An 18,956-nucleotide genomic window follows, 5' to 3' on the forward strand; every position below is an offset into this window, starting at 1 on the left:
CACCCCCAACCATTAAGGAGGGGGTATTTACCCCCCCCCCCCAAACAATTTTGAGGGGGTAAATACTAAATACCCCCCCCCCAAATAAAAATCTCTAACAAAAAAAATTTTGCGCGCTTCGCGCGCATTTTTATTACTAAATATTTAATAAAATTTAAATTACCCCCCCCCCCCCAAAAAAATTTTACCCCAGGGGGTAAATTTTGGGGGGAGTAAAAAAAATTTACCCCTGCCAACAGATTTCAGGGGGGGTAATTAACCCTCCCCAAGCAAATTTTACCCCCGGGGTAAAAATTTTGGGTGGGGAAAAAAAAATTGCGACGCGCGAATTTTACCCCCCCCCCCCCCCCCCCAAAAGCGAATTACCCCCCCCCCCCTTAAAAAAATATTACCCCCCCCCCCCCAAAAAAAAAAAATAAAAAGCTTGGACGTCTATGATGGTAATATACATTTTTTTTTCTATTTCATCTCAAATATAAATTTTTTAGATATTTGAGATGCTTTTATACAGTATTTTTTTCAGATATTTTTTTTGTCTATTAATAGAATGAATAATCTAAGGTGAGTACTTTGCATGATTATTAAAGGTAAAGTTTTTTAGCATGCTCTTAAATTAACTAAAAAGTATTTAAGTTTTGTAATCATTTAAAATATTTATCAGTCATTTTCTGCTTAATTGGTGCAATCTAAGAGGCAAAATTAAAAGGTCTTTAAAATATCCCCCAAATTATAAACGTATGATATATGAAATTTTAAAATGAGGAATCATATAAAAAAAATACTTATTCAGTATTTGTATTTTTTTGTTCAGTATTTCAGTATTTTTTTTATTTTAGGATTCAGTATTTTCAGTATTTCCTATTTTTTCTTCAGTATTTTCAGTATTTTTTCTTATTTTAGGATTCAGTATTTTCAGTATTTCCTTTTTTTTCTTCAGTATCAGTATTTTTTTGGTTGTGGCCACACTGTATTATCTCTGCGAACGGCTCTATCCCTGCGGGGCCAAGTGCCTAACCCTGTTGGGTCAATCGCCTAACCCAATATAACCTAACCTAAAATAACCTATCAAAAGCTATTTGAAAATACGACGAATCGCCCCTTAAGGGTGTTGCCACGAAAGGGTCTATTCCCGAAATTATCTAAATAAACTTGAATTACATAAAGTCTAAAATTTCTAGTGATGTTATTGATGAAAATGAAAATAAACACATAAAATCGACTCACAAACAAAGAATTAAAATAATTACCTAGGTACTTTTGTTCGTTTTGAGGCAATTTTGACCAAAAAAATGTATAATATTCTATGAGCCTTTGTAAGTAATATGTAATATTATTAAAATTGCTGCAACTAACATCCTTAAATAAACAAATTAATATTTATCTATGTATTTAGGAACCTATTCCCGTATCAGAGCTGTGTTACATTGTTAAAAATACAGCAACGACGACATTTGCATCATCAGCTGTTCATGAACAAGGACAACAACATTCACTGCCATCAACATCCGTCTCACAATCAGCTGCCACGATAAGGTATAATATCTGTCGATCTATTTGGTTTTTACCTCACTATGTAGTGTACTCTGTATTCTAAGGTAGAGGGTGAGGCAGAATTTTTCTGAAAATCATCCTACCAATGAAAAGTTTAATTTTTTTAAGTAGAACTTAATCGGTTCTTTGGTTAGTAAGATTTTAATGTACAAACAAAAAACCTTACTACTTAAAAAGGATAGATATAAAGAAGTTGTTGGGATTTAAGTAAACCAACGAGTAAATGAATTTCTAAACGTGTTTGCATAGAGTTTTGATAGTAAATGGGTGGTGTCTACTCAGAGATTTTAAGCATTCAAATTTTAATTAGGATGGGTTAAAGTCAGGGAGTAAGGGAGGGGACAATGAGCAATTAATTCAATTTAAGAGGGTTCGCTGAAAAGCAATGAAAACCAGATTTATCAAGAAAATTTTACCAAAATTGTAAGGGGATCATGGTAACCTAATTTAGAACAAAATTAGTTCTAAGAAAAAAATCATTTACTTGAAAACTAAATTATCAACACATCACAATGTAGTAAACATTCTGTAATTAATCACTAGAAAAATCTTGTTTAGAACTACCTCAACCCTTCTGATATATTTATAACTGACCCCGAAATTCAAGCGGTTCTTAGATTATTTAATACATAAATATCACAGTAGACTTTCTATACATGAAAAGACATTTTCTTGGGAAAAAATATTTGTTAAAACCAGCGATAAATAACAAACTTTTCTGTCTGCATATTCAAAACTAGCTCAGCTAGTTAGCGGGGCATTGATGCGCAAGTCCCCAAAATCAGTAAGAATCTGCTGTATTCGTGCACATTCCCTTTAAGCCAGTCCCCAAAGTCTGAGACTCCTTAAAAATTGAATATTCGATCTATTGTCCCCTCCCTTACTCTCTGGGTTAAAGTAGGAAACCTTCAATATTCTGGTGAAGAACCAGAGTTTTCAGTGCGGGGATCCTGTGCCGACTTTCAATTTAGTCTCTGAATATCAGCCAATAACATCGGAAATATCATCACAGCCAATTAATTTACTAGCAGACAAAAATCTTCAATTGTTTCAGGTATATAAACGCTGTGGCCAGCCAACTTCCCACCACCCTGCCCACCAATAATGCCATATTACAACAACAACAACATGAAAACAATATGATACAACAGCAACATCAAGTTGTTAGTGATAATTCTGGTGACATTTCATATCAAAATAGTAATAGCTCAAATCCGCCGAGCAATATTGGCGGTAGTGTTATTATTTTACCGCCGATTAATGCAGTTCCCGCCTCCTCATACGGTGGTCAGACATCCAGCGGCCTTCAGGTATGAATGTTCTTTTAGTAAAAAGGGATTATGAACACATTTAATTTTACATTCACATAACAAGTTTTCGATTAAAGTACCCAAAGAATTTAGTTAAATGAATACAGGAACGTGTTAATAAAAGCTTTTGTATCGGTGTATTTTTTTCAGTCCAATGTGTCCTTCCTCCTAGATTGGAATAATCTAAAAAGTTACCAAGAAGTATCTAAATATAATTATATACAAATCACTTTTTGTTGGCCATTGATTTTTAAAAAGTTTTCTGAAGTTGCATTATTTTTATTCCTGGTTTGTTTTACTTTTAGTTGTCCCTTTTCAAATGTACTAAGTATTTCATAGATCTTTTTCATACAATAAATATTTACCAATTTATCCAGGTAAGCATGGCTGCCAGCAGCCCCACAGTCCTAGTACCTGCCAGCATGGATCCTGCCCGCTTCCAGGTTCCTCAAACAACCACAACTAGCTTAAACTACAACACTAACTCCATACTATCAAGCAATGTTGCCAACAGCCAGGCTGTTAGCATTGCCAGTAGCCAGCAGAATGGCATCATTGTTAGCAACAGTCATCCAAGTTTCAGTGTGGTGCCTAGTTCTAGTGGAGGAGGTGTTGGAAATGTTATGATGACTCCTGCTCCAATGGTTAATGGAGCTCAACATTCACAGGTAAGGGGGAATATTCACAAAAAAATAATTTGACCAAGAAACTTAACATTTTATTGTCTCCCTTTTTAAGTAAACAATGAAATGTGATCTTTTTTTTAAAAAAGATGTTGATTTGTTAAATTAGGTAGATAGGTATTTTACGAGTAGCGGAAATATCTTGAAATTAAATCAATGTACGAAGATAGTTTGATCTTACTATCATTTCAAGCAAAAATATTTCAATGGAATATTACATGGCGCTAGATTTAAAAAAGACTGTCCGCAAAAAAAACATTGAAAAATATTAATACAAAGATTTTTCATTTTTGAACATTTAACAAAAGCTTTGAAATCTCAAATTTGGAGAGAAAAAAAAACATTGAAAACCTAATCCTTATGGGAATCGCTAAAACTTGTACAAATGTTAAAGGGATAGTCCTACGAAATACATTTTACCTTTGATTTAGTGAACTGCATATTTTTTCCTGTTTTATGGTTTAAACTACATTTATAGGGCATATATTTGAAAAAATTTCAATTTTCTACTATGTAGTTTTAAAATTATCAAGACTTGAAAATTATATTCTTATTATATACCTATGCAATTTATACAGCTGGCTTAATTTCACAAAATATATATGTTTGATGGTATACTTGTAACTTATGCTTGAAATCATTTTTCTGAAATGCACTTCATCCTATTTGTTCAGAGTACCCAGGAGATTATTAAGCAGCAGCAACAACAAATAGAGGAGCTTACCAGAGCTTTAGAAAAATCCAGACAAATGCTCATTCAAACCCAAAATCAACAACAAGCCTCGGGCAAGGTAAGATAGTAAAATAGCTAGAAAGAAAACTAGATTTCTGTGTATAAAAGTAACAGGATATGTGTCTGTCTGCACCGAAAGATCCTGCTAACTGCAGAACCGATATGGTTCTCCTTTACAATGAAAATGGCAATTTTTTTTGCATATCTCTGATCTGGAGAAAACGCAGGTTAGGGTGACATGACGTCTGTATTTGTCACAACAAAATCAAAGATTTTTAAATTTTTTTTCCGTGGATTTTTGAAATTGTCTTAAAAACGAAGAAAATGATTCTGATTAGGTGCTATAAGTTTGGTAAAATTTCTTTCAAAAAAGTTCTCATAAATAACACACTGTATTACATACCTAGGTAATCAAAATGCAATATTGTTCTTTTCAGGTCCAAATATCGCGGCACTTACAGAAGCGTCAGCTGACGAATCAGATAACCCAGCTACAAAATCAGATTGTGAGCAAGGCTCAGCAGCAGAAGGCTGTTCTGATGTCGTCAGCAATGCAGCAGCACCAGCTTAATAACAGCTTTAGCCAGGTACATTATATATCAGAAAGTCATATTTAATAAAAACCTAAATCAATTTTATTTAGAATTGATAGTTAGAGGTAGCTAGTGAATAATGAGAACTTACTTATACACCTGCAGTTATACTATTTTATTTATGGGAAATATCCAAGAACGTCCAAGCTTTTATTTGAGGGGGGGTAGCCATTTCCGCTGAACAAACAAGCATCTAGGAAATCTGAATTCTTAGGGGAGGGGGCAAAAAAGTAGCCAAAACCCTTGATCTTTTATGACTTACATGGTAATCTCAATCGGTATAGTGGTCAGCGAGATTTTAATGGACAGCCTTAGTTACCAGATTTGTTGGATAAATTCTCTAATAATATGGATAAATAATGTATAATATAATATGTTTAGAAGGAGAATGATGACTGTATGAATGACGAGGCTCAACTAAATCAAAGTATGGATGAATTTATTGAAAATATTCTGAAAAATGGTAAGTTTTATCATTTATTTCCTGATAAGTTCATAAGAAGCGCATATTGATTTGTAATAAGAACCAGGGTTTCGGATCCGGATCTGGATCCGGATCCGCAAGGATCCGCATATTTTTGAGTCCAAGGATCCGGATCCGGATCCGCAAAAAAATGCGGATCCGGATCCTTAGACTCCAAAAAATGCGGAAAAAATGGAAAAATCTACCTAAATTTATATAAAATCTCAGACATTCTCTTGATGAGAGCCAATCTTTAAGGTTTAGGTTCAGACTTGAAAATTAAAAGTATTTTTGACTTCGAATTAAAGAATAAAATTTTTTTGAAAAATTTGGTGATTTTATTTTTATTGTCAAAGATCCGGATCCGGATCCGCACTGACCAAATTTTGAGGATCCGGATCCGGATCCGCATAAAATCAATGCGGATCCGAAACCCTGATAAGAACAGTAAAATGTAATACAGTAAGAAAAGAAGATACTTGCTTCGTAATGTCTCTACCTACAGTGTTGTTAAATTTTACGGAATGACGTACGGACAAACATGCATTTATTATGAAATAGCTTCGCTACTTTAACTAATAAAGTTAACAGAGAGGGAAATATATAACCTAAAAAAAAGATACAACTTAAAAAAGTGTCATCTGTACAGTTTCGAGATATTGCATACCTTACTATTTCCTATACATTTTTGACAAAATATACGCGCGTTTTAGTTCGTCATTCTGTCTGTCTGTCTGAAGGTCGGTTTACAAACACCAGACACTAAATTAGAGACATTCAATTAATTTCATTGAAGGGATAAGTAAAAATAAAATAACTTCATAAACTTCCCCCTGCCAAAGAAAATAAAAGCTTAAGAAATACGTTGCAACTTGATTTCATTTGAATATTAGATCTCAGCGAAGCGTAAATTCAAGAATTGGGTCAAGTTTAAGTTTTTTTTCTCATTACATTTTTCCGTTGAAATTGAATTTATCAAGATTATTCTTGATATCCCAGTTTTTATGTACATACATATTCGTAGAAATTAAGTTAAAATGTTTTTTCTTTTTTTTTATTCAAATGAAATAAAATATTAGGTAAATTGTTAAAATATAAAATTTCTTGTCCATTTAAAATATTTTTAGTGGCTCCACCCCTAGTTTCAAGGGGCCATGTTTACGTAGGGGAACATTTTATGTAAGGGCAATTATTAAGTCAGACTGATTACGCAGTTATCTCCTCAAGGATAGAACATTGGACGATAAATTGATGTACATCCCCAATGATTAATAATAAAATTACCCCTTCTTATATTAAAATTACTCTTATTTTGAACCAACAAATCTAGCTTTAATAAAAGTATCCAAAGTTAGAAGACCAGTGGATTAGATAGCTTGTTAATTAAATTTTGGATACTTGAATTACATACAGGCCAATTGCCCCTCCCTCCCTGGCAACTACGTCAGAGATGGGTTTTTAAAAGATGCCGCGTTTTTTCTCGACATTTTTACAAACGAATCGAAGCTATGAATAACAAGCGCGGCATTCGCGAAATCTAAACAGAGTATTCAACTATTTATTTAATTATTTCGCTTTTGTTGGTACAGCCTTTTTAAAAGAAAAACAAATTATCTTAAATCCATTTTTGCTGCATATTAATTAATATATCTTTTTAGAGCTATATTAGACAATATATAAATGGCTAATATAATAATTTTAAAATTTTGAATTCTTAAGTTGTATACTCTGTTTAGATTTCGCGAATGCCGCGCTTGTTATTCATAGCCTAAAAATGTCGAGAAAAAAACGCGGCATCTTTTAAAAACCCATCTCAGAAAAAATAAAGGATTGTAAGGCCACAAATGCACTATATCAGGGATACAGGGATAAGTAAATAATTGTTATTTCTCGCTTCGTATTATAAACAGCTTTCCGCGGATATAAAATGCACAATTATAAGATTAAAACCAGTTTTTTAGCCCCGAGATGCCGAAGGCACAGGCTAAAAAATGGTTTAATATGATCGTACATTGTACTCGTAGAAATCTAAATATTATACGATGCAAGACATAATTTTTCAGTATGGCTGAGAACCGGTTTTAATCCACCGGATATTAATCGGTTTCGAAGCGATACGGGGGAAAATATGACCACCTTTATATTTTTTAAAAAAATATTTGGATACCTAATGTAACATTTAAATCAATAAAAGAAACAAATTATTTTTATTGACCATTATCTATCCCCACTTCCCTGGTTGTTGGACAGCTAAAATTTGTGAGGGTTATTTTAAGAAAGTTAATTGTTGTTTTCTGTGCTTGACAGTAATGAGTTGATACTCTATAATTCATTTTGTCCGCTTTCGAGCAGATGTAGGATAACAAGGATGACAACATCCATAAAAGCGAAGCTCTGAAACGATAGGACACACGGACATTAACACTTGTATAGTGTCAGAACTGAATAATCAGAATATAAATGTTTAAGAGTCAAAGCAAAATTGTGAGTAAATTTGTTGAAAAACTTCTTGATCCAGGATAATGTTTATGGACATACTTACATTTTTAGGACTTGATTTTAGAGTTGCTTTGCTTATAATATTGTACTTTGCTGTCCCATGAATCAGTATATTAAAAAAGTAAAAAATCAACATGTTTAAAATTTACGTACGGACATTCTGGTAATGATTAAAGAGTTGCTACGCTTTCTAAATCATACCTAACTACTTCAGGAATCACCATGCAAAGTTTGAAATCGATAGGACAATTCTAACATGCCTAAATTAACAAAAAAAAGCTATCTGTCTCAGACGTACGGACCGACCCTAACTATAGAAAAGCTTCGCTTTTAAAAATAATGCATGTAGAATATACATGGATGATATGACGGAAGAAAAATTTTCGTTAATTTAGGTTGCAATTTCCTCCCTCATTTCGGGCCGTTTTTCCCGTAAGGGGAAGGAGGATGGGGGAGATCGTTATTTAGCCAACTACAGAGTTTACTTTATTATAGAACATGAAAATCTGGTGTAAGCTCCTAGTTATTATACATTCTTCATTATAAAAATACACCTCAACTGAAAATGAATTATTCCAATTTACATCATAGAAAAATAACGTTCAATTCTATCCTACCCCTTTTTATTTCTTTATGCACAAGATTATGTCTTGTAAATGTACAAATATTTGCTATTTTTACTATTAACGTGACCAAGCCTTCAAAAATTAAACTTTTAAATACATAGGTTCTTATGTAAAATTATATTAGCAAGAAACTAAAATTTTAAAAATTAATTCATAGGGTTTGAAACTGATAAAAGTGCTTTTATTTATGTATTAGAAATATAAAATTTTATACTTTTTGGACATTAAATGATAAAAAAAACAAGGATGACAACATCCATAAAAACGAATCTCTAGACAAACGAACATTGACACTCTGTAGAGTGTAGATTGACAGAACTGAAAAATCAGAATATAAATGTACAAAAATCGAAACAAAATTGTAAGTAAATTTGTTGAAATATTCCTGAAGAAATACAGGATAGTGTTTAAGGACATACATACATTATTAGGACTTGATTATAGAGATGCTTCGCTCATAAAAATGTACTTTGTCGTCCTAAGAATCAGAATTCCAAAAATCGGCTCAATCGGATAATTGTATCACATAAAAATTTGTTGTTAAAAAGTTAAAAATCAACGTGTTTAAAATGGACGTACTATAGAAATCACCATGCAAAGTTTTAAATCGATAGGACAATTCTAAAATGTCTAAATTAACGAGCTAATGTTGCACGAAAAGGCTAACCGTTACGGACGGACGGAACGACCCTTATTATAGAAAAGCTTCGTTTATAAATAATAGGTATGACTATGTACACATCTGAATTTTGTAAATCATGGCACAAAGCCAAGAAATGTTTACATGGGGAAAACACACTTATTTTAACAGATTTAAATAGGTTGCGTGAATTTTAAGATTAAAATAAAGTTTTTGATAGTGAGGTTTCGTGAATCTTTAGATTGAAATAAAGTTTTAGATTTTTATGTATGTTAAAATAATATTAGAGATTGGTACATACAATTAAAAACTTGGGATCATAGAAAGAAAAAGAAGTAGCGGGTTGCGTAGTATTTTCACAGTAGCTTTTGATAGCTAGGTTATTTTAAGTTAGGTTAGGTAAATGTTAATGATTGCTCCGCATTGTAACCCCCCCCCCCCGCAGGGGCTAGAAATTGGAGAAAAGTTGCTGTGAAAATACGATTAAACCCGCTACTTCGTTTTCTTTCTATGATCTAAATTTTGTTTTTTTCTTCATAAAAATGTTTGTTATCTATCATATTTACCTGAACGTCTATATTTTTGTAATATATATAATGATACATAGATGCTTTATTTAATTTTACAGGGTTTTCTGATGGAAGTTGTAGCAGTCAACAAAGTGGTAGCGCACCCCCTCCGCCCCCACCCCCACCTGTGGGGGCTGCCCGAAGCAAGGATGGCCTGACCACCCCGCCATCATCAAAATTACACCAACCTACAACCCCCTCGGGAGAACTATCACCACAGGAATGATTCTTGATAATATTGAAATTTTTTACTCTATACTACTAGAAAAAAGAATGACAACATCCGTAAGTAGCAAAGTGCAATAAATTGTAGATTGACCAAAGGACAAAGTGATATATATAGCGAATATTCAGGGTCATGAGGAATGGGGGTGGATATCTTAAACAGTAGTTATGTGATAAATATACGTTTTTTTCCATACCGTTTTTTTTACAGACAAACAAGTTGAAGAACATTTTGAAATATAGAGTAGACTTGTCATTAATTTTTTTAGGTTGTTATTGAAAAAAAACATACCTCTCAAAAATTATTTATATAAAGGCGCGAATTTCTATGATATAAGGTTTATAAAGATTCTAGGGTAGTGCGGGGCTAATGCGGTCGGGGTACAATTCCGGTCAAACGACCAACTTCTTAAAAACCGTTTTTTAACGGTGTTCTAAACGTTTGCGAGAGATCTTCAGAAAAGCAAAGTTGTAGTTTATTGCCTATACTTTCATTTCTTACTTCAGCACTACCCTATAGAATTTTGAAGAAAAAATATTGACAACAATTGTACTTCTGTGGTACTCTTAATCATGCATTGAAAAATATTTCGTAAATTAAATCTTAAATCACAAAATTTTCCTGGATAAACTTGTTTTCTGAGATATAATATTTCAAGCATCGCATTGTTTAGTTGCCGCAGCTGTTAGACTTTACAGATCTGACCTTTGACCTCGGTCAGCTGACAGATCTGACCTCCTCTGGAGGCTGGCCAGGTATAACTGCCCTCCAGCCCTCGGACAATGGTGCCAGCAATGGGCTAGGTTTAGGTAAGGTTTTTATCATGTAAATTCAAAATTCGGAAAATAGATTTAAGACCCCACTTAAAAGTAGGAGATGGTCATGAAAATATTAACGAATCATTTTTTATTATGGAATCTTTATAAAATAAACAATATGGTATACGTTATTCATAATAAGATAATTGTTAGGTATTAAAGGGATAGTTGCATGAAGTGCTGTGTTTGTGAAAACAGGACAGCTATATAGATAGGTTGCATTGATATATCAAAAAAATATGATTTTCAAGTCTTGGTATTTTTAAAACTGCCTGGCAGAAAATTAAAATTCTTTCAAATATTATCCTTTAGATGTATTTTAAACTATTGAAAAGAAAAAATATGCAGTTTAAGTTTAAATGCACTTCGTGCAACTACCTCTTTCGCTGAATTTGTACATAATGTTTGTTGTTTGTAGGAACATCTGAGCACACTACCAATGGTCACACAGGAGGGGTTGAAGATGATGTCAATATGGACGTTGATATGGATGTTGCGGATTGGTTAGATTCCCTTCTGCCACCTGTCAATGGTTCTGGAAGGTAATTATGATGGGTTGGTTGATAGATTGATTGAAATAAAGTAACATCCATTGATTAATAGAAATAGGGTTGGTTCGACCCGATACTGGTTTTTGCCGGGCAGTTTAAGGCCTCCTTTTTGAAACCATTAGGGAAGTAAAGGATACTTACATTTTTAAAGCTGATTTTCAGTGCTGGAGTTAAAAAAAGGGTGAAGAGGGTGGGGGTAAATTTTTGACCAATCCAGAACAATAAAAATAGATTTTGGAAGAGTGGCATACACCCCACCCCCCCCAAGCCTTCCCGCCATCAAAGTTTTAAAGACACCTTTGAAAATTTGGACTAGTTTTCTGGACTTATTTTGAGAGAGTAAGATCAAGTAAAATTATGCAATCTAAGATTTGTGCTATAAAAGGTGCCCTAAACCCCTAAATGGAGAATATTTTCAAACCTAAAATAAATACTTCTTTTACTGTTGTTAAAAAGGAGTGAAAAGGGCGAAGGCATGCCTTTACTATTTCAATTAAAGTGGTGTTAAAGACTTAAACCCCCCTAACACATGCCAATGGTTCAGACCAATCATAAATAATTATAATAGTACCTAGACTCTTAAAGTTTTTAAGCTAACGACGAATATCAGAAAGTGTTTATAAACTTTTTTACAATGTATCCCTTCACAATCAACAATGCTTCTGTTATAATAAAATAATATCTTTATTTTTAGTTCTGGAATGTAAGAACCCAGGAAATGTGATCCTCCTATCATCAATAATAGTCACCTTACTTACTATCACTGTAGTTCAACATTAATAACCATAGGCTTTTATACATTATATTATCATACATTACAATATTATATATAAAGGGAGGGGGGGTATCTACTTGGAGGTCCCGTAAAACAAAGGGCATTTTCAAAGATTTTTATAAATGATACATAGACAAAGTTCTAACAAATATTAGAAAAAAGAATTCTATTGAATTATTTTTTTATGATTTGATTCTAAACACCTTGTCTTGCGTTCTCTCTAATTGGTACCCTCCCCTCTTAATTATCTATGTAAAGCAGGGCTCGGCAGTTGCTGTATTAAGATCATAAAGGCATCACGTTGACCAACAAAGATATGAATGTTAATAAAGTGGCTAGCTGCCGAGCCCTGATGAAAAGGTTTTGACAAAAAAACGTAGCAAAGAATTTATTTTAGCTTTTTGGGATTTTTTTCTGAACAATTGGTCTTGCGGGATCTCTAATTGGTGCCCTCCCCACTTAACTATCTAGCAGGGCTTGGCAGTTGCTATATTAATATCATAAAGGTGTTGACTAATAAAGATATGAATATTGCGGCTAGTTGACTAGCTGCCGAGCCCTGATAAAAAAGGTTAAAACAATCCAATGCTAACCAAAAATTAACAATAGTATTTCAAATAAAATTGTCATCAAGAAAAAAAGAAAACAGCATTTTTACCATAAAAACTAATTAAGAGCAGCTTTTGGCACATATTTTACTATCAAAAATTATTTAAAATCTTTCATGCCATTTTTATATTTATTTTAATCATTGTACATACAATAAAAAGCTCAATAAAATATCAAATAAAACTTGCAATAGCAAAAACAAATGAAAACCTACCTAAATAGAAAAATAATTGTGCCAACGTTTTTATATTAACAGTATTTTATACTTTTTTATATACACATGTTTATCAGAAAATAGTCATGTAAATGTAGTTTTAGCATGCACTCGATCTAATTTCATTTCACATCCTTTTTATATAAAGTTGAAGTTAGTTTTGCTTGTCCGTTTAGATCTCGCATACCAGTTTCCCATTGTAGGAAATCTTTGCATAGCAGGTTTTAGACTACTCTAAACTAAAATCTTGGGATGGTTTCAGGCTGCTTCGCAGCCCCAGAGTCTCTCTCTAAATCTTAGGGGATAAAGCCGCTATTTAGTTTAAACGTAATAAACTTTGTAATCAACCTAATGTTTATTGATTAAGTATTATGCAAATTCAAAAATGAAAAGTATACAAATGTTAAACCATAAGATAGAAAGAAATTATTTTATTTTTTGTACATCCAATATAAAGCATTACAAGTATAAAATGTACATTGATGTACCCCCAACAAAGTACATTATAAGAGAACGGTATATCTCAGTATTTTTATTATGTCATTTTGGTATGACTATGTCTGTCTGCAGTTTTATTATTATTATTTATTAGTTAAAATTCTGTTAAATTATCATTAAAGTTATGTTTAAAGTTTAAAATATTTTTTACAATTAATTAACTGAAAAAAATGATTCGTATTAAAAACAAAAAGTGATATTGTTCAGCTTAATTTTTATTAGAAATTTGAGATTAAAAATATTTTCCAGTATGGCTGCGAAACTGTTTAATATCTGCTTGATTAGAACCGGCTCTTAGCTATACTGAAAAATCATGTATAGCACCGTGTTACAGACAATATTCCACGAATATTAAAATAAAAATCTTTAGATTTGAGCTCCGAGGGGCTCTAATTTGATATTCGCGGAAAACTGTCTCTAATACGATGCGATAAATAACTATTTTCATATGCACATTTCAGAAATTAATTTCATACCTACCTTCATAAATAGTTATAAATCTTACTAAAATTGTTTTTATAAGTTTGCCATAAATACTAAAATTGCATAAAAAATCCAATGGCATAAAATTATCCTTGTTGAATTATATTATTAATATTAAAACACTCAGGAGCATTTAAATCTAAATGTTTTGTTAATTTTTAATTGTTTTATTTTTAAAAAACTTTGTTAATTGATTTAACGAGAAAAGAATTTTGTTACCTAATTATTTTATTAACACAAATTAAGTTCATTTTTTAATAAATAAAGATTCAAACTTTTTAATTTGATTTTTAAAGATATGATCAAAATTAATCTTCCGAAAAAAAAATATTTTGATTTATAATTTGTTGTTTCTCTAGTCAGAATATGAATTGTATTTTTATACTACTACATTTTTATCATGTTATTAATTCATATTTCATAATTAAACAGAATGTCCTTTTTCTGAGCTATACCTAGTTAATGTTTAACCCATGAAAAGCACAATAAAAATCTTTACTTTTTGATACAGGTTTTATATTTTATTTGTATTATTTGCTGGATTAAGGGGTTTTGCTATTTGGGATGTTTATTTCACTAGTCCCGAAAGCTTTATAATAACGTTTTCTTATACGTTGGCTTAACAATTTCGGGACTTTAATTGGTTGGTTCATTAGGTTGATTGACCAAACGTTTCAACAACTAATTGTAACGTACAGAATGGACAATTTTATGTATCATCATTGGGTAAAAACATCCATTTACGGCCATTGTCTTATACCTTTGGATCCCTGAGTTTTAACTAAAGGTTCGGTTCCAGCAATATTGACCGTGCACTGTCACAGTTCAAAAATATGCAAATATGTGGAAATATAAAATAAAATACAATCCTGTTTTAGAAAAGTTTATAATTCATTTCATATATTAAAACTCAACCAAAAATTTAATACAAATAATCCAAGTTTGTCATTGAATCAATGAAATTTTTACAAATACTTTTTGTATACCTTGAAAATTTGTAATTCTGTTTTTATTGAAATAAAATGTTAGAAAAATTGATAGCTTATTATTTTTAAAAGCATCTACTCTATAATTATGGTCTTCTGTGGAACTTGTTCATTATGAGTAGATCCGTAACGGATAGTTCTTAGCGATGTCAAACTTGTATGGATGATTCCTGTCACGGCTAGGTACATTTTTGAAAGCATTATTGGATGTATAATATATGTGGATATTTTGACTGGAATATTGTCGTCATATTAGGTTGCCAACATGGACATCATTTATTGGCCAGTTCGTTCAGCCAGAAGGTGGGGTTGGATGTTGGGGATCGTTATTTAAGCCAGCTACAAGTTTTACTTAATTAGAGCACATGATAATCTGGTGTCCGATATAAGTGATTATAGATCCATAAAAGAATAGTAACTTTGTAATCATTAACAGTAAGGATCCTCCCCATTATATGAGGTAGTAAAGTTTTTAGTTTATCCTTAAAGATCCCGCCAACCACTCACTGATCAAGTTTTCAATTTTAGGGAAGCTTCGCATGGGTACTAGGATGGTTGTGGGCTGCTTTAAAGTCTTGGGATTTTGTCTTAGGCTAACACTCTTTTTTTAGATGCTAGGAGGGGGAGCAGCCGCTAGCTTAAAGAAAGCGTACAAGTCAGAGAGAGGGGACAATGGGTTGTTTATTACACTAGTCCACTATGGTCTATTTAAGGGGTTTAGTGGAAATTTGGTATAGCTTTAATCAAATTTAAATATTTACACTTCTACCAGTCCGAATTCATTAAAATAAAAAGTTATGAGTAATATATTACATTAGGCAACTTTTTAAAGTTGGTCATGTATAGGTGCGTGCACAGGAATGTGATTGGGGGGTAACCAAAAAGGGGTGATTTTTAAAATATAATTTTTGTTACTACTCTGTTATTTTTAAAGATAATTGAACCAAATTTTTAACCTGATTCAATTACTACCCTAGATAAACGATTATTAATAAATAATAGGGATTTCCCGCCGAAACCGCCGAATTCCGCCGTGTTATTTGCTACCTCATTTGGCTGTTTGGAGTCAATAAAAAAAGTGATATATTTAAATAAAAGTATTATAATACACCTTTTTCTATCCACTTACAACTGCTTTTTAATATTTATAATTTATTTAAGAGAGGTTAGGTCGTTTTAAATATAAAGAAAATGAATATTGAGACTCGATAATCGAGCTTCCCATTAAAGATATTGTTTAATTTTTTTTTGTTAATTATCTTATGTGTATTTTTCTACTTGTATAGTTTAATATTATAAGTATCTATTTAAATTTAGTACTGTCCCTCAAGGGCCTACAGGGGCCAACACCGCCACCCCCCCCCCCTTTCTACTACCAAACCAGAAGTTAAAATTTTACTGTTTTTAAATGTATTATACTGAGTTTAAAAGGAAAAAAGTATTGAATTCTCATAACTGACCAAAATATTTTTTTGTATCTATGCCCCCCCCCCCCTCCTATCTAACCAAAAATAAGATAACCATCATAAAATTGATATCAAACAAAATTTAATTCATTTTAGAACAGTAAAGAAAAACCGGTAGACCAAGTAATAGACTAAAACAGTATTTGCCAGCTAAATCATAACATATCTTACAAAAAAAAGACAGAAGAAACATTTACTCTTTGAAATCTTAATGTTCTTAGAGTTTTACAGACAGATGAGGGGACCAAGTGATGCTTGTTGGCACAGTGGTCCTCAAGGCAAAAGAAGTTTGACAAAACCTACCATAAAAACGGACTATATGGCCATCAAATATACACATTGGGTGGCCAGGAACTGATTTTCTTAAAATCATAGCTGTTCCTTCTTGGGGTTTATTCCATTTTAAAGTTAACAGACCAAATTCCCTAAAAAATCAAGGTTGTTTGTCACGATTTTGTTGCTTTGGTTTCAAACCCTTAAAACTTTGGCTGTATGAAAGACTCATGAAAGCTAAACCTATCATTGGAAAGCCTATTGAATGACAATTTCAGACATAGCTTTAGATTTTTTGTAGCTTTCTTACTTTTTGCTCTACAAGGAAAATTGTAACCAAAGGGAGAAAATTTATTGATAAATCTATTCTCAGAAAGGCTTTCACTAGGGTATTTTGATGTAAATTTTTTCAGGATTTTTCTTATGTTCAGTGATTCTTTTGATGACAAATGCAAAAAATACACTTTCATACATTTAATTTGGTATATTTGCATTTTTTCTACCTTGTGCCAAAAATTTTTTATAAAAATTATAAGTTGGTGTATATTTTTTTGTCCAAAATTGTACATAAATTTCAGGAATAAATATTAAGAACCATCAATTGCTACATTTTACCTGTGTAGTTTTAAATTACCTATATCTATGGCTGTGTAGGAGCCTCAAAAATGCTAAACCTACCATTGTAAAGCTTGTTGAACACTCTATCCAGATAAAGCAACGACTTTAAAAAAAAAGAATTGACTAAAAAGGCGTGCACAGGATTTATGTTAGGGTGTAATAAATTTCACCAAAAATGTTTTCTTTCCTACAAAATTTGGAGTAGAAGGGAGGTTACAAAGCAGTAATAGTTATCACATGTCCTGTTTCAACACCAATCTATGGAGGGGGTGTGCCCCCCCCCCCAAAAAAAAAAAATGGTGCAGGGCTTAGGTGCCCCCCCCCCTAAAAAGGGAGGGGGGTAACATTTTGAAAATTATGCAAAATTTAGAAATTTAAAAAAATATTTTTTCAAATTTCAACAAGATATAACATACCCCCAAGTGACCAAGGGACCAAGTGATGCTTGTTAATTGGAGAGCTTAACCATCACCAAAAAATTAGCTTTCTTACAAAATAAAACTTTTTTTGTGGGAACTGCGGGTAAGTCGCGGTTTTCATTTAAAATTATTGTTCCTCTAGTAATTACTGATTAATTTTAAAAGGTTTTACTCAATTATCTTTAATAGTAATGGAATAACATAGAAATTTCTGTTATGGTTTGTAATTCCCCCCCCCCCCCTCAAATTTAGGTTTTACAGGCAATTTTCAGATTAAAAATATTTACAGTTGCGCTACCGACCCCACTCTGGAAACTTCACTTAAAGTTGTATTATATTCTCAAAATTTAGAATCATATATGGTTTGGTATGGGGTCGGTAGCGCAACTAGGAGTAAAATGAGGAAAACTAATTTTTTTTGCTAAATTTTTCAGTAAAAAAATGACGATATTTTTTTCATAAATTTACTTTCAAAGCATAAAATTAACACTTTTAAGGTAAAATATATAATAAAAATGTTTTTATTTATTGATTTGGTATATATATTTGTAAAGAATATGAACGAAATCAGTTTTTAATAGATGTTTATGCAAAAAAAAACTTATTTTTCCTATTTAGGTAGAAAATAAAAAGTAGATTTTTGACCTTCAAAAAATATTGATTTGACCCAACTTTGAAGTAAAAAAAAAACTTAGTTCCAAACGTTATTTTTTCTTTTCCTTGTCCATTATGCATGGGCTGGGGTATGTAAATCAATAATATCAAGTTAAAATAAGAAAATTTGATCATGACTTTTTTGCCAAATTTCCACCCTTAGACCGTTGTGTAGTCCCCAAAGTTTTCTAATAGCGTTTTCTTATTCGTTTGCTTAACAACAGGAATAAGGTATAACCAACAAGCAAAATAAATCTAAAATGATATTTGGGGGCAAATGGAGAGGTCGTCAATTGTACGATATGTTGCCCCCCCAACGACAGCTGTAAAACACATATAGGTTTCGTGATTTTTTCTGAATTAATTTCGCTATTGGTATAAGCTGGCTTAACAACTTTGGGGACTTAAGAAAATTTTTAATTGGTTGGTTAATTTAGTTGAGTGTTCAAACGTTTCAACTACTAATTTGAATCTTCAGATTTTATATTCTTGTGTAGTATCACTGGGGATGTACATTAATTTATCGGCCAATGTCTTATCCCTACTATAGCTGCCTGCCTAGAAATACTCTACGCTACTTCATTTCATTAATCTTAGGGATGGCAATCCGTCAAATTTTTGGACCGGATTCGGTTTCTTACAAGAATCCGTCAAAAAAAATGGCGGATCCCCGCGGATTCCAGATTCTAGCAGTATTTT

The 18,956-nt window shown here is 32.2% G+C and overlaps 1 protein-coding gene across 6 annotated transcripts in view; it reads left to right on the forward strand.

The window, feature by feature from the left end:
- Positions 1-14,876, forward strand: part of Mrtf (Myocardin-related transcription factor) — a 40,418-nt gene extending 25,542 nt beyond the window's left edge. The window contains exons 20-31 of one of the 6 annotated variants that reach the window (XR_013883557.1): positions 1,394-1,533; positions 2,606-2,861; positions 3,239-3,529; positions 4,219-4,335; positions 4,715-4,864; positions 5,252-5,333; positions 9,727-9,885; positions 10,565-10,702; positions 11,130-11,253; positions 11,957-12,397; positions 12,609-12,723; positions 12,903-14,876. Coding sequence is in view for 1 of the 6 variants with exons in the window: in XM_080175368.1 (XP_080031494.1) it covers positions 1,394-1,533; positions 2,606-2,861; positions 3,239-3,529; positions 4,219-4,335; positions 4,715-4,864; positions 5,252-5,333; positions 9,727-9,885; positions 10,565-10,702; positions 11,130-11,253; positions 11,957-11,969 (1,470 nt within the window). In the remaining 5 variants the exon portion in view is untranslated. Of the gene's footprint in view, positions 1-1,393; positions 1,534-2,605; positions 2,862-3,238; positions 3,530-4,218; positions 4,336-4,714; positions 4,865-5,251; positions 5,334-9,726; positions 9,886-10,564; positions 10,703-11,129; positions 11,254-11,956 lie in introns of all 6 variants that reach the window. The other 5 variants (XR_013883553.1, XR_013883554.1, XR_013883556.1 and 2 more) reach the window with 5 other exon arrangements.
- The last annotated feature ends 4,080 nt before the right edge of the window (positions 14,877-18,956 follow it).

Source organism: Acartia tonsa, chromosome 10 (genome assembly GCF_053477335.1).
Source record: "Acartia tonsa isolate MP-2025a chromosome 10, ASM5347733v1, whole genome shotgun sequence".
NCBI lineage: Eukaryota > Metazoa > Arthropoda > Copepoda > Calanoida > Acartiidae > Acartia > Acartia tonsa.